The sequence below is a fragment of the Pteropus alecto genome, unplaced genomic scaffold (genome assembly GCF_000325575.1).
Source record: "Pteropus alecto unplaced genomic scaffold, ASM32557v1 scaffold3, whole genome shotgun sequence".
Lineage (NCBI taxonomy): Eukaryota > Metazoa > Chordata > Mammalia > Chiroptera > Pteropodidae > Pteropus > Pteropus alecto.
Window position 1 is genome coordinate 56,545,459 of NW_006442484.1, and position 16,836 is coordinate 56,562,294.

The 16,836-nt window shown below is 35.1% G+C and overlaps 1 protein-coding gene across 1 annotated transcript in view; it reads right to left on the reverse strand.

Annotated features, from left to right (window-relative positions):
- The window catches only part of STAT4 (signal transducer and activator of transcription 4), a 104,844-nt gene that overhangs the window by 13,946 nt on the left and 74,062 nt on the right, over positions 1-16,836 (reverse strand). The window contains exons 9-15 of the mRNA XM_006921295.2: positions 15,360-15,511; positions 13,640-13,798; positions 12,860-12,952; positions 9,302-9,361; positions 8,991-9,008; positions 8,810-8,903; positions 6,903-6,947 (exon numbers count right to left, since the gene is read on the reverse strand). Coding sequence (XP_006921357.1) covers positions 6,903-6,947; positions 8,810-8,903; positions 8,991-9,008; positions 9,302-9,361; positions 12,860-12,952; positions 13,640-13,798; positions 15,360-15,511 — 621 coding nt within the window. The remainder of the gene's footprint in view (positions 1-6,902; positions 6,948-8,809; positions 8,904-8,990; positions 9,009-9,301; positions 9,362-12,859; positions 12,953-13,639; positions 13,799-15,359; positions 15,512-16,836) is intronic.

Here is a 16,836-nt window from a genome sequence, read left to right on the forward strand (position 1 = left end):
TGAAAAATTTGGAGATGGCGGAGAAAGCTTAAACAATTTTTAAAAATCAGCACTGTGGGAAAATGTAAACTGAAGTGGTAGTATTTGGCAAGAAAAGTCAGGGTGGGGTTGGAGGTGGCAGAGTCAGCTCTGGGAGAAAGGGAGACCTAATAGTGAATATGTGCTAATAACAAGTCAGAATCTATTAGTATTAAATTTCAAATAATAAAAACAGTTCTAATATGATGACATGAATAACAATCACATGAGAAAGACTTTATAGACAACGAAGAATGTTAAATTTATACTTGTTACTGAGAAAAAAGTAGAGAATTAAAAACCCCTCTCTCCCTTGGGTTAGGTCATTGTGGTACCTTACATTCCCACAGGTAGTTAGATTCACTAGAGTGGGATTGCTTCTTATTGGGTTAGCTAAAAGTTATGTTAACGAAATGAAAATTGTGCTTGAAAATCCCTTAGACCATTCCTAAAATTACTCCCAGTACATCTAACGCACTAAACAGACATTTTCCCCACCTCCATCCCCCCACTTTCATGTTTAAATAAATGGATGATAGATGATAGATAGATAGATAGATAGATAGATAGATAGATAGATAGATAGATAGATGATAGATGGTGGATGATAGCTGTTTCTTTGGTTGAACGTGAGATGAAGTAATTAGCTTATGTTCAGACACCAAGTTGAAGAAAAAACACATTTTTTTAAACAACAGATGATCTCACTACCCTATAGGATGCTTATGGGATACACTATGCAAAGCACCGATGAATGGAGAATCCACAATTTCTTGTCCTCTAATGGGCGCCTTTAACACTCACCGAATTCAATGACAAGATGATACAAGCCTGTTCAGAACAGTTGAGAGGCCTGAGGCAAGCATGCAGATGGAGACCCACATGCCATATGTCTAAATATTTAACCATTATAAATCAAGTTAGCAATCTGTTAAAATATGGCCTCACTTCCTACCTTGACATCTGAGCTTTCACATGACCTAAATGACCAGGTTTTAACTCCCCAAAGTCCCAATTGGAACATGGTGGCCAGGGGAAAGCATGGCCATCCTGGACCATTGTCCATCCCCTCTCTTCCACCTCTTTGAGGGGCCTTGTATGACTAATATGGCCACTATGCCTCTGTGCTTGTGCTTAGAAATGTTTGCGTTGATGATAACACCTATGCTTGGGAGAGTAAACTTGGAGAAGAGGCCCGGACAGGCCTTGGAAGTGGGCTTGAGGTCTTTCAGGCTGGGAGTTCTGTGGTCCTGGACTCTGGGTGAGCACATTGTCTGGACCCCACATACATTTTCCTCTTTCGGGAAGTACAGCTAGAGGATAGCCAAAGGGAGCTTTTTTGAGTATGCAATCCCAACCTTTTCCAATTCTAGCCTGTATAGTTTAATTTCTATGATTAAGTGTACATATAATATACATCATTCATTATGGATAATTTCCCCAGATCTTTGGGTTATGGAACCATCCAAAGTGTGAGAAACCAAGACTCTACAGACAGAGTAATGACACTCATCCATTAACTTTGGAAAAAGACTTTTCATGCTTTAGATATTACTTTACTGAACTGGAGTGTGGGCAGTGAGAGATCTCAGTGATTCAGATTAATTTTCTATGTTTACCTAAAACCCCTGATGCAATTGTGAGGCACATTTAGAATAAGATCCAGTAAGAAATCTGACATACAATACACAGGACTGGGGAATAGCAGCTGTGACAAAAAGAAGCATCATTAATTTTCAGTTTGCATGGCCATCACTCATAATCTTTATTACTTATAAGTGTAGTCTCAGCCAGGGACACTATTCAATTTCACATTCCTTACAGATTGGGAAAATATCCTAGGTAGGGTGCACCATTAATGTCTTTATTAAAAGTCACTCTAATCATCTGAGATGGTTATGGATTTAAAATATCAATATTTATAATAGTTATATGGCAATGAATATAATAACTTGATTGACCATATTGTACTTCTAAAGAAAAGCACTCATTTGATAATCTGTTAAGAAACTGGACGACTGGCTGAACAATTCGAAGAAGGTTCCACCTGGAAAAAATTACACAACCTAATGAAAGGTAGGTATAGATGTCATCATATTCTTTTTTGTTCCCTCTGTTCAGTGTCTAATAGTACACCCTGGAAACCTAGAATATGTTAACAAACGATTATGGCTTTTGACTTGAAAGGAAACCTCTGCCAAGTAAATATGACTGAGATAAGGATGATTTTTATCTAAATTTCTTGCTCATCTCTTAACAGGCCATAATCTATGATAATGTTGTACATGGAGAACTATGTAGAATAGAACACAATTAAAATTCTTCATTCACTTGATGAATATTTATTGAGTACCTGCCACGAGCTAGACAATGTGTTAGATGCTGGGAAATAATGATAAGAGAGGAAATAATGATACAATCACGTGAGAGATGGACTTCAGCCACAAGCTCATAGGAAACAAATGTAAACTGACAACTAATCCTCAGCCCATAAAATAAGAGGACTGTAAGGAGGATATTGCATAAAAAGTCCAAATTGTTAGTGTTATTCTTGTACTGATGTCTCTCTTTAAAAAAGCAATGCAGCTATTTAAATTAGTTCAGAATGAAATCAACTTCCTGTGAAAATGCTGGGGCTAGTTGGAGTGTGAATAGTGTATCTGTGTTTGAGAACACTGAACCTTGAAAGAACATCTGTTTGGCTATTTTGTTAAATGAAACTCAAGTCACCCAGGCTTTGCTAATAGCTTCTTTGTGCTTCATGACTTTCCACCACATAAACAAAATTACCTAACACCTCAGTGTGTGGCTAAAACTGTCATTTATCAGTTAAAGCCTGCTGACAAAGAACAAATTAGAATGACTGCAATTCCAGCTTCCCTCCCTGTTCAAACAGTTTCCAGATTTCAGTAATCACTGTAGCTGGCTCCCACCAGATAAGGACCTCCAGGAAAGGTTGCTCCCTGGAGATGTTTCTTTTATAGGGACAGACCTGATGCCTTCAAAGTTTGGCTACTGGCTAGGTGATGGAATTGTTTCTTCATGGTGACTCTTCCAAGGAAAGAACAAAGGTGAGAGAAAGAGGCAGTAATTGATAACCTTGATTTTGTGACTGTCTACAGATTCCTCAAGGGGCATTGTGAAATTCCAAAGCGAATTCTTAAAATTAAATTCATTTTGTAAAAAAAAAAAAATGTAAATCCCCTACCCTAAGGTTCGCTTTTGCGGGTTACAAAATCTTAGTCAAAGGAGCTTCGGAGATGATCTAGTACAATGGTTTTCAAATATTTTGAAAACCATTGTCTTGAAATTTTCTTGAAACCGTATAGTCTTGAAACCATATAGTCTTGAAATTTTCCACCTGGGTTCGTACAACACAGAAAATAGAGCTGTCTTGACTGAAACAGGGATGGGAGATCCAGAGCTCCGCCTTTCACCAACCCCCAATCCAAAGGTGACTCCCGAGGCATCTCTCTGGTATTTTAGGGTCTTCTGGAAACAATATGGGTCTAGTGTAACTTCCTCCTTTCACCCAATCCTACAGCCAGGAGCCCCTGCACATCCCAACAGGTCACCTCTTCTTGGATAATCCCAGAATCCAACAGCCATGGGGTGCTGCAATTCTAAGGTAGTTTGGAATGGCGACCTCAGGAAACTATAATTCATGACATCTTGGTATGTTCTCAATCATTTAATAAGTATCAAATCCAGGTTCTCACAACCACCAAAGCAGAACTGAGGGACCCTAAGTTGTGTGTGAGCGTGTATGTGACACACATGCCCGCACACACGCAGGGGTGGGGTAGGGAGAGTGCAGCAGTGGGGTAGTGGTGGGAACCTGAGGCATGTGATGCTATAAAAGGGCCATACAGACATGGTGCTCTGAGGTTTTGGGGACCTGGAGCCATAAGGAGTGGGCTCAGGGGCTTTTGAAAGGGACCATTCTTTGCCAAGCACTTTGGCTGGAGAGCAGTTAAGGATAAGGATCAGCAGTTTGTACTAGGTCAGATACCTCCTTTGGAGCCATTTTCCCACCTGTGTTAATAATACCTGCTTTTACAGAGGGGGCAGCCTGAGGGGAAATCAGGAATTGCCATAGTAGACTTCTGCACAGTGCACTGCAGTTGACTCTCACATACACCATCTCATTTATTCTTCCCAACAACCCTATGAAGAGCAGGTTAACATGGTCCTCATTTGATAGATGAGGAAACTGGGAGTTAGTAAGGTTAAGTGGCTTGTGCAAGGTCTGCTGCCTAGAAGAGGCAGAGCCCAACATAATGCAATTTCCCCTACCTCACTGAGGCACACAGAAGATAAGGGAGAGGTCAAGAACATTTTCTGAGGAAACATTATTTTAAATTACTTTTAAACTTTGTAAGGATTCTGGTGCAAGGTGGCTACATGATTTCTGAGTGGGTGGGTTCAATAGCAGCAGCAGCTGGAACAGACAGGAAAAGATGAGATGCTACCTGCAAATCCACAAAAATCTCCCTCATAATAATACCAGGAAATGGAGAGGGCTTGATGAGGTAAAGGGGAGGGAAGGGATCAAAGAGGAGTGCCAATTAGCATGGCTTCTCCTGGGGAAGGTTTCATGATCTCAGAAGCAGCATGGCATACTGGCTGAGAGAATGGACATGAGAGCCACGGTTTAAATCTTGGCGGACTCCTCTATGTCCCAGTTTCCCTGCACGATGCCAGTAGTATCTACTTCATAGCAATATCGCAAGAATTACATAAATCAAGGTCAGTGAAGCTCTTAGACAGCACCCAGTATATAGTAAATGCCATACGAGGGTTTGTTAAATAAATTCTTGTCTGGCTGTGAACTCCTGATGCAGGTGCTGACAGATAAACAACGGCTACTATTCGAAATTCAAAAACGAAGCTAATATGTTAGCATCTTGTCTTGAAATTTAGGTTACTACAACCCCATGACTTTATGAATCCTACTATATCACCAGATCTTCCTCAGCTCGTTCCTGTCTTTCCTTTAGGCATCTCCACTCCTGGACAAGCCCCTGATTCCTTGGCTCATCTTTCTCACACCACTTTTATATGCTTTATGACTTTTCAATTCTTCCTGTAGCACTTAAAACAACGTTCAAGTCTATGGTTTGTGTACCTAGGAGTCATATTAAAATTCTATCAACAGGGGGAGCTCAAAGAATAGTTTAAAATAAAATTATCTTGATCTGGCAAACTTGGGGGAGGGAAAAGGAAGAAATAGAATCATTCTGATATGACTGTACAATTTTGTTATAAATAGGAAAATAAGAGGAAATAAATTCAAATTAATAAAAGTAGACAATATTAATAAGATTGGTTGTTTTTTCTAGAGTAGACAATTATTTACTTAGATTTCTGTCTCTGGGAAAATCCAAGTAAAGATTTTGATTTTACATTCATAGAAATGACAATGTAATAAAGAGATGAACTATTTCGATTTATTCATTCCCATTTGATTTGTTTTACTTAAGAAAAGTTCAGAAGCTTTGTGCTTAGTCTATTTGGACTTAATAAATACTATACAGGGATGTCACACAGCATGAAATGTCATTTTATTCTGGTCAAAATTCCAGTGAGATGAGTGAAATGGGCTTTAATTTATAATGTGCTAAGGTTTCAATTAGGAAGAATAAAACATTTATGAATTACTATAAGGTAGGAAGAATAATTTCCACTTCTTTGGTTTACTGGACTATCTTTAAACTCAAAAGCTCTGTTCATGTGATATTTGGGCTATTAGAGACTTGTTTGCAGGGCTGACCTAAGTCAAGGTTCTATCCTGGGAGGAAGGTGAGCCCATCCTTGTTGGGGCTGTGATATTTGGCAAATGACCTTGAAGACATGATTAAGGGAATGAAGAATTCTTGCAAGGAAAAATGTGGAGAATTAAACTTGTCGTAATGAATCTGTGGTTTTGTGGGATGGGTTTTATTGATTGTAGTTGAATGCTGGATTTATAAAGTGCTTTTTTCCCCCAAATAATTTAAAAATATTTCTCATAGGAGCTGTGAGGTATAAGGCCAGGAGATTAAATCCACACTAACCACACCATAAATAAACCTCCCTGCTTTATAACTGCATTATGTAGATGGTCTTACATATGCAGCATCTCTGAGCAGAAAGCATTGGGCTTTACAATCTTGATCTGTTAGATGAAAAAAAAAATGCGGTATCTCTCTAATAGATCATTTGCTCAGGATTACATTTTTCGGTCATTGTCAAAAAGGACTCAAACCCAGATTTTCTAATTCTAAATATGGAGGGCATAGACATATGCCTTAATATCTAGTCAAACTAAATTTATATCTCCAAGACCATTTACAACCCAGGATTTGATCACTCTATTATTTACTTACTCAAATGCAAACACTTAAACTATATCCATTTGTATTTTTAATCAATTTATGCAGTGAAATGCAAACCTTAGATATAAAAGCAAGGTAATTGACACCATAAAATAATAAGACTGTTTTTCACATATGTTTGAGATTTCTTATCTGAGGAAAATGAGTGATTTAAAGATATTTCATAACATCTTTAAATAATTGCTGTATGAAAAAAGCAAGATTATGAAAAAATGTGTACATATTCATATATTTTAAAGTAATATATACATAGATAAAAGTCTAGAATGATATGAACCAAAATGTTTACAGTCATTTTCTTAGGAGGGTGTTATTATATGCAATTTCTTTTTCCTTTTTAAAACAAAATTTCTTACACTGTCTGCAATTATTAAGCTTTATATTTGTGATCAGAGAAACATGACTTTGACTTTATGCAAAAATATAAAGGGAAGTTCTATAATATCTATAATAAGATATTATAGAATTACTTCCTAGAAAAACTTCTTTGGAGAAAATGATTCCTACCTCATTTCCTTTGCTTCCAGCACTGGACTTCATTTCCTTCGGTTGCTTTGTAAAAGAAAACAATAGTGTTTAGATAGAAAAGTATTATCAGCTAAATATCAAGTTAGTTGTATCTATTGTAGTGGTTTTCTTGGCCGGAATTTTGACAGTAACCCAGATATCTTCTAACTCATGGAAACCTGACAGAGCTGCCCACATTCAGTAGGAAGGAGCTTTCCTGTTTCACATTATGGGAAACCAGTTTAGAAACTTTCATTGAGATAAATAAGCAAGTTGGCATACCATTAAGACTGTGTTTTCAACCAACATTTTGGAAAAAGGAAATCATGCTGGGATGTTTTAGAATTTATACAGCACTCCTTTGTACCTGCAAAGTATCATCTGAGCTAAGCTGTGGAGATCCCCAGTCGCCGTGAAACCTAGTCTAACCCAGAGGACAGGAAAATAAATGATGGGGCAGGATGCCACATGGCACAGTAAGTACTAGATAGCATTAAAGGAGAAGGAGACTTACTGACACAAAAATATTCATGATATAGATTACTTATTTTTTTTTTAAAAAGGCAGAAAATAAATTATATACTGTGTATAATCTGATCACACTTTAAAAAAATATATATATATGAAAAAAGAATAAAAACAAAAATAAGGATGTTGCTGGTGTTACCTCAAGGTGATGGGATTATAGGTGATTTTTAATTTTTGAAATTTTGCTTCTCTAATTTTCTACATTTCCTTTGCATTAAAAAGCAATTGAAATTATGCAAAAGGTAATACATGAAAATGCTTTAAAACTAGAAGAGCACTGTAAAAACAGATTTTGTTATTTTCTATATTCTACCTGCTGGAATGAAGACCTAACCTCTTTTTGGTATGTTCATTATCCTCCCTTTCCACGTGACTTTTTTGGGAGACAGACATCTCTAAGTTAAGGCCCTCTTACTGCTTTACTTATTAGCAAACATCTCCCATTATTGAGGATATGGAGTAAACCTAAGCAAAAAAACGTGCTAGTTCTAAGGATGTATAATATATGATTCGTCAACATATTTTATTTATTTAGCAGTCTCACATGGTAGGGATTAAGTTACAAAGAAATGTACTCTTCAGTACTGAAAACCACACAAAAATAAAACCAAAAATAAAAACCAGCACAAGCTTGTGTATGCAGATATCCTTCTGTTAATGTAGAATTTATAGTTTTTAGAAAATAGACCTTCTGAGGCTGACTCAGTGGTGTCCCAAATTCAGGTGAGGTTCTTCCTGAACATTAACAAACCAGGTGAGTAACATGTTTCTGGTAAGAAAAGCAATAGAGTCTTTGGGAATCTAAGAACTAAACAAAGAATTAGAAAGAAAGCAGGATGAGAACTCTAGGTTAAGAGGAAGTGGTAAAAACAAGAAGCAACAGGATGAGGCTCGGTCAGAAGCTTTCTAGACATGCCAAGACAAATTGTGTGCAACTGTCATACCCTGGAACATCCTATTCCCGCCTCCGCCGCCTCACAGCTAATTCTAAAATGACAGTGTCTTTACTCAGACATATTATTGAATATCATCTCTTGGGGAGATTTTAAAAGATGAAACTGAGAATGTCTATCCATTATAAGATAAATGACTTCTGTCATTATCATAAAAATATATTGACCACTTACTATATAGAGTTAGGTACTATATCACCATTGTTAAGAACTCCAACCTTCTGAGTTTAGGTTCAGTGTTCCTTTTACCATTTTTAATTCTTCAATAATGACATGTTTGTTTGTTTGTTTTCCTCAATATGGCCCTTAATCTCACATAAGAAACACTAAAGACTGAAACACATTGAGTTATAAGGCCTATTAATAAAGATGTGCCTGATATGGGGGAAAAAAGTTTGTATAATTTTACTGTGTAAATTTACTCACCAAATGTCGAAATTCTACCGAGAGACTCCCATTAGAAGATTCTTCAATGGACATGGCTTTGACATGGGTTCCACAAAGGACAAATCTTCGATTGCTAGAGAAAAAATCTTAGCTATTTACATGATTTCAGGTAATATATATTTATGAGAACAGCAAAAAAATTCTAAAGTAAATGTCTTACCTTAGAGTTGAAACATTCCTGTAAAACCAAGAAGATTCTTTTAAAAAAAAGTTAAATAGACCTAGTAAAATCTTTCAATGATACTTTAGAGGATACTATATAGAATTTCATTTCAAATCTTCATAGAAAAATTTAAAAATAAATCTTCATTGGAGTTCTGTTAAATGTTTGCACTTCAAAGCCAAATATTTGAAGTACATTGATATGTAATATTAAGATAAGTAAATTTAAAAGTTTAAAACTGTTCTATAAAGACAATTCTTTTTTAAAAGTTTTAGATTTTTCTGTTTCAAATGAAATTTGATACTTACTTGTCAATTGATGCTTTCACCTTTACCTGATAGTTGAGTTCTGGCAATTTTATTAGTAGTCTGGAAAGACAAATAAATAAAGAATCAAAGATAACAATTAAAAGCGCTAAAAGTCTTTCTATATTTAAAGATTTAAATATATTTATAACATATACATATAAATCAAATTCATTATTACATTATCTACAGTTATATATTATTGTGTTTCTAAAATGTTCAATTCTTCTTCAGTTTGTTATGTTAGTAATATTGACATCATCCACTTAATATCATATTGACAAACATTTGAGAAGTGTTTCCATATTGCTTCAGTTGATATGTGATGAATAACACGTTGACTAGGTCAGAAAAATAGCTTTATATTTTGGCTAAAGTCCAGATTTGAGTTAAATGTATAAATTTAAGAAATATCACTTGCATGTCTATTAATATGGCTCAATTTTATTCTCTATTATAAAAACACATTTTGTAAGCTTAGTAAAACTAACTGTTTCGATGATAACTATTTTATGTAAAAATACTGAGAAAAACTAGGACTCTGGTAGAATATGGAAAATTCCCATTCAAATGCATTTGCAATCTTTAAACATATATTTAAGTAACAGTAAAAATTCTCATAATTTTAAAAAGACCTAAGTTCAAGCAAACGAGTGATTAAAGGTCAAGATAACAATTTCCTTAGTACTTTTTCTAGTGTCAGTCCTTTTTTTTGTTTGCTTCCCCGAACTTCTCCAAGCTGTAGCCTCTAACATACCCTCTCTGTAGGTTCAGTATCGTTTTAGAGATATTAATTTAATCACTCATTCATTTACTCATGCATTCATCCCAAAACTCATTTATTCACTCAGCATATATTGAGCTCTTCATATATACCAGTACAGATTTAGGTCCTGGGGTATTGGTGTAGTGAGGATTGAGGAAGGAAAAAGTGTGGACATGGCTATGTAAAATGAAAAAGTCTAGCCAAATAGAATATAGAGAATGGTGATAAGCAACTGATTTGCCTTAGAGAAATATAATCATATTATAGACAGCCCAAACATAAGGGTGGGTAGAATGTAGCCAAGATTCTTTAAAAGTCCTGTACAAAGTGGTACAGCCACTATGAAAAATGGTCTGGAAGTTTCTCAAAAAATTAAAAATAAGTATACTTTTTGACACAGCATTTGCACTTCTAGATATATAGCCAAAGAAAACCAAAACAATAATTCCTAAAGATCTATACACCCTTATTCATGGCAGCACGATTTGCAATAGCCAGGGTATGAAAGTAACCTAAATGCCCATCAATGGATGATTGGATAAAGAAGTTATGGTTCATACATACAATGGAATATTACTCAGCCTTAAAGAAAAAATGAAATCCTACCATTTGCAACAACATGGATGAACCTAGAGGTTATAATGCTGAGTGAAATAAGTCAGAGAAAGATAAATACCATATGGTTTCACTTATATGAGGAAACTAAGGAACGAAAAGAGCAAACTAATCAAAAACAGACTCACAAATATAGAGGACAATCTGGTGATGGCCAGAGGGGAGGTGGGTTGGGGAGCTGGGAGAATAGGGTGAAGGGTTAAAGAAGTACAAATTAGTAGTTGATAGATAGTCACGAGATGGGGAGCACGGCATAGAGAATGCAGTTAGCATTAATGTAATGGCTAGGTGATGAGCCAGAGGAGAGAAAAAGCAATTAGGGGGATCATTTTACAAACTACATAAATGTCTAACCAAAGTACTGTACACTTTAATAATAAAATAAATTTAAAAAATTAAAAATTCCTGTACTAAGCACAGGATTAGTTTCAAGGTTTGGAATATAAGTATGTAGTTTTTGGTAATGATAGATGAGGAGGTCATATGAAATAAGGCAAGATGTTTTCCCTCTCTGTCTTCTTCTCTATCCTACTTCTGGAAGGATCTGATTCACTGTAAGATGTCATAACTGAAGAGAGTCCCATGTCACCCCTCCCTTTGAAATAGGAGGATGTAATGCTATCGTAGAGAAGGTTTTAAGGGGAAATCTTGAACATTAAGTAAAGGATCTTCTATTAAGACAGTGGGGAACAGGTGGAAGAGAGAAAAATTGGGACGCAAAAGTCAGGTGGAAGAGAAGGGCAAAACACCCAAACCAGGGACAAATGGTCTTTGCCTCTTGCAATCAGTTCAAATATGCAATATGGTGCCCATTCAGGGACCTCTTAAACTTAGCAGTCATCCCTTTTTGTCTCAGAAAGCATATTGGATTTAACATATCATTTATGGGGGTGTCTCAAGGAAAAGTGGGATGTCCATCACCCTTCTATCCACTTTCTCTTTGGTGTTACCAAGTTCTGGGTTAAATAGAGATGTGGGATGAAGAATAAACTTTTGAAAATCATGAAATTTTCAAAGGGAATCTGATGCTTAAGTCTTGGTGTAAAATTCACACAAAGGAAATTGTCATGAATTTCAAATAGGGTTTGTGAATGCAAAATGAAGACGAATGCCTTCCCTTTAAAAATGAAATTTCAAGATAATGGGTGTTAACTAAACTTACTGTGGTCATCATTTCACAATTTATGTATGTCAAGTCATTATGCTGTACATCTTAAACTTACACAGTGTTTATGTCAATTATATCTTAAAACTGAAAAAATAAAATAAAAATGGAGTCCCAATAGTGATACGTGATGAGGGATCTTGTCATGGGACCCTAAATCAACATCTACCATGACATCATTGTCTCTTGGACTAGTCTGGAATTTCATTTTTCCACAGGTGATGTAGTGATTAGGAATCTCAGGCTTTGGGGCCTTGGAGATTGAAGCATGGTGAAAAATTTTGAAAGGTTAAATTCAAACTCATTATTTTAAGTGTCATGAGGGAAAACTATACATTTTGGTTGCTCACGCTAATAAAAAGAATCAAATACATAGATAAAGCAACAGTAACACAAAACATCTGTTTTTAAATCAGGTACTTAGTAAGTATATCGTGGTGAAAAATGTGGTGTTGAGCATTCTTGCAAAAAATCCAGTAAGCTAATTGTGTGTAGTCACAGGGGGGAAAATGTGCCACTGCATTTCCTGGACAGGATATTTAAAGCTTTCTATAATATGTCCCCGATCTGTCTTCACAGTTCTTTCTCTCCCTGCTCCACACGCTTATACAACAGATCTGGGAAGTCATTATCTCCATAGTCCTACTCTCTCGCAGTCGGGCTCTCCTTTCTCTCTGCTCCTCCCTCGAGGCCCTGCCTCACCATGACCACCAAGTATTTTCCAGTTTCTTCAGTCTTCTCTCAAGTCAACTTCAACCTTTTCAGCAATTATTCCCATGTTGCTTGATGCTGTGATTTCATACTTTCATGGTAATATCCCTTGTGTCCTCATCTTCATTGTCTACTCTACAAACAGGGCCTTCATTTGAACATTTCTAAGGGTGTTTATGCTGGAGATGAAGAAGGTGCTCAGTAAAGAATAGTTGAATGAAAGGCACAATGTGAGAAATTAGGCTTATGATGCAGTAGCTGTGGCTCCATAAATATATAAAATGTTAGAACACATTCTGCCTACCTTAATTTTACAGTGAACTGAATGAGAGTTTTAAGTACCATCGGCCTCTGAGGATGAGTTGGCATGCATGGCTGTCGTTCAACCACAAATGAGCTAGATTAAAAGAAAATAGAGTCATTTGAAAACACTGAAAATATCGACAAACTGAAAACCACAGAAGAACAGGATGCTGTCCTCTTACAAGGTCCAAATTTCCTATACTTAGAAGACATTCAAACCCCCATTAAGCTCAAGTCTTTCCAAAGACTTCTCATAATTACCAGGAGATGGGAAAATGCCTAAAGAATATCCCTAAGTACCAGCAGTAATTAATTCTTAATTATTATAATTGAGTCAAGAATGAAAGTCCCAGTCATACAAAACATAAAATAGAAAGTTAATTTCATGCTGTTTTGACTAGATATTAGGATTTCTGGTATACACTAGTATTTTTTTTTTTTTTAGATGAGCTTATAAACATAAAGATGTTCTCTACCCTTTATTTTGTGGACAAGTACCTAAGAAATTCTTGAAATCTTCTTTCTAAAATGTTGAAAAATTAACTTTAAGTGAGTGATATGGAAAACTGAGTCAGTTGTAGGGGCTGGAAGTATTGCTGAAAAGTGAAGAGTAGGAATGTTTCTGGAACTCCCTGGAGCTTTATTTACTTCCGCCGGGAGGCTCACTGTTTACTTCCCTACAACACTCTCACCTTAACACAAAAAACCCAGCCAGGCAAGGTATCCCTACAACTCCACAAGACTAAGGCTGCCCTGAAGCATTTAAAGGGATAACACTTACTTCTTAAAAAGGTTGTAGATCAAGAAGGTGACTCTTTCTAGCAGATGTGGTCTTTGCATCGGGATGGGATCACCTTCATATGTCATTTTGGTAGATTGTTCCTCTAATTTCTCCAATTGCCTTTTGAGTTGGAACAGACTTTCTGCCAACAGTGTAAAGCTGTTGAAAATCACAGATAGGTTTTCCACTTAATCTACTATTTTAACTATTCAAAATTTAACCTTAACTATTAAAATATTAAACTAATTAACCACTTAATTCCTTTAAAGTTTAGTGACAGTTTTTTATTTTTCTTAATCCATTTTTTTCTAAGATGCATAATACAATGTTAAATGTTGTCAATGTTTTCTAATTTATACCTTCAGTTACAAGAAATTCCTTTTAATTATACTTTGTTTAAAAGTCTGTTAAACATATGTATGTTAAGAATCTGGTACTCACTAAAGGTCAAAGAAAGAGCAAACTTAAAACTTTAAAAATGTAATATGAAGAATGTTATGTATAAGAATACTGGAGAAAAATAATATGAAATGGACCCCATCCCCCATATATGTTTTTCATAAGTCCTAGGTATTAGCCAAAAATTATCAATGGAGATTTTTAAAAAAATTTAATTAGTTTCAAGTATACAGATATCTGCTTGAAGTTTTACTCACTATGTGTTGATCTCACCTTGAAAATGAAACTGGGAACTTGGGCCTGAAGTCTAGGGAAGAGGAAGATTGAAATGGACACAGAAGGGGCATCCAACTACAGAGGAGGCAGAATGTCTCAACAGAATTGGTAAGTCCCTTTGGTGCTGACAGCAGCTCTTTTTACTAAAAGGTGTATCCCCCACATAACTTTGTGGAAAGAACTGTCAGCTCCTCCTAAATTGCCCTTTTTGTTGTTTATCCTGTTTTCATAACAACAGAGTACAGTAAGGTTAGAGAATCAATTATTTCCCCAAGGAAAATCAACATATTTTAAAAAGGGCCCAATTTCCTACTATGCCTGGCAGGGCAGAACTTTTTGTGCAAGAATCTTCAGTTACTACTTATTTTCATTGTATTGAATTGTACCCTTTGAAAACAATTTTAGATTTCAGCTGAGCATTTCTCTTTTTTCCTTATATTTTCTAATTTTTCTTTCAATCAGATAGTTTTATTTTTGCATTGATAAAGGGGGAAACCCTATCAACATTTTATTTCTTCTAATACTAAGTATTGTATCTATATATGATTGCATGTGTGCATACATAGACAGAAGATGTCATGTTGCACTAGCCATTTAAGACTTTTCATTAAAATACAAAAATAAATTGCTTTGTTGAAAACACAAAGTAATGTTTAACTCTGACATGTTAAACACACATTTTAAAATTGAGATATCTTTTTTCAAGCTTTTGAAGCTAGTATATCTAATGTCCTTAAAGAAAGCATATTTATTGCTGGTTTTAAAACTTCATGAGTCTTTTAAGACTGATATATGAGAAAATTAAGCAATTCTTATGCATTCCATGGACTTTTATAGATGCTTTCTTTTTTTCCCCAAAAGAATAAAAATTAAGAACATATATACAATTATATCTATTTGTTTTCAACTGTAGAGATCTTCCTGCTCATAAATCGTCGATAAGCTGAATAAACTGATGTTCCGTTTTAAGCTGCATTCTCTGGCTGAGAGACATTAAAGTTTTGTACTTCCTGTGGTTTTCACTAGAAACTAAAATTCGTTTTACCAATTTTGAAGCTGGTCGAGCCCATTATGGAGTGGACCTCCAATGCATGCGATTTGCTGTCGCCTTTTCCAGTCTTGCAGCTCTTCTATTAGCATGCTGTTCATCAACAAGTCCGTTTCATTTACTATTTGTGTCATCTTACTGAGGGCTTCCTAAAAACAAAGATGACTACTGAAAAGATTTTCGTGAGACGCAACCAAAGTCACTCATAAATCAACCTATAAAACAATTTGTCTGATCTGAGACATAAAGGCTTGGTTAAAATTTTGACCAAGTATTTTACCAAATACTACCTTCTATTTGCCATAGCACTGCCTTTTCAAACAATAATTACAATTAAATAATATAATGAAGAAAAAGCATGACTACAGTTAATAGTCTCTTAATAAGTCTTAATATTCTCATAATATTGTTTAGCATATATATGTTGAATTTTTAACTCCTGTGACAACATTGAACCTTGTAGTCATAAAGCCATATATCTGTATTTTAAAAAGACATTTGTAAAATGAATTTATATTTTTATAAATATGGGTATGCATTTATTTTAAAATACACTGACTAAAATTTGAGACTTGCTGTGTTAATTTTTATTAGTACTTTATCTGGGTTTTGGGAGGCATAGTAAAGAAGTATAACATTTAAAGGCCTAGGAATTAGAAGATGTGAATTCCCACCCTGGCTTTGCCACAAGCTGTGTGAATTTGGACAAACTATTTAACTTTGCTGGAACTTGGCCTTCTGATCTATACAATCAGAACAGACCAAAATATTTCCAAGGTTCCTTCTCTCCTTAAAATCTTATTCTTATAATTGAATAAGATGGCATGCATAAAATGTATAGTAAAAATTTATTACACCTAAAAACTAAGTTTATCTTGTATTAACTATCTGCATGTTTAAAATCTGACATATAACTGTTTAAGTTTATAATTTAAAGTAAAATAAAATTTACATTTATTTTTGTTCACACAGTCCTTGCATAAAAAAATGAAGCTGAACTTTTAGAAATAAAGTGTTGATTTATCAGTGACTGGTTAAATTTCAATAGCATTTATTTTCAAGGAGATGTAGAAAAGTGAAAAACGGATGTTTCTCCTCTTTTAAAATATTTCAATGAACCAGAAAAAAGTTCTTCTCCTTGGTAGAAAGTTGGATTGAATATATTCAGTTATCAATAAACTATCCTGAAATCTAGGAAATTACTTAGCACAATGTCATTTTTCAGGAACTGGAACACTTATTTTTATTTTAATTGTCCATATGTAGTAGAACCCATCTCAGTATATTGAGTATAGCAACTAAAAGTTGTGGCTAAAATAGCGGCAAATAAAAATTGGGTGAAATGTTCACCGTGATATTAATGGTAGCTACAGTAATGTACCACATAAGCAAAATCAATAGACTCTAGAGAGTTCCAGTTTTGTAAACTTGAAGCATAGTGAACAATTCTCTTTCTAAAAACATTGCTGTTTAT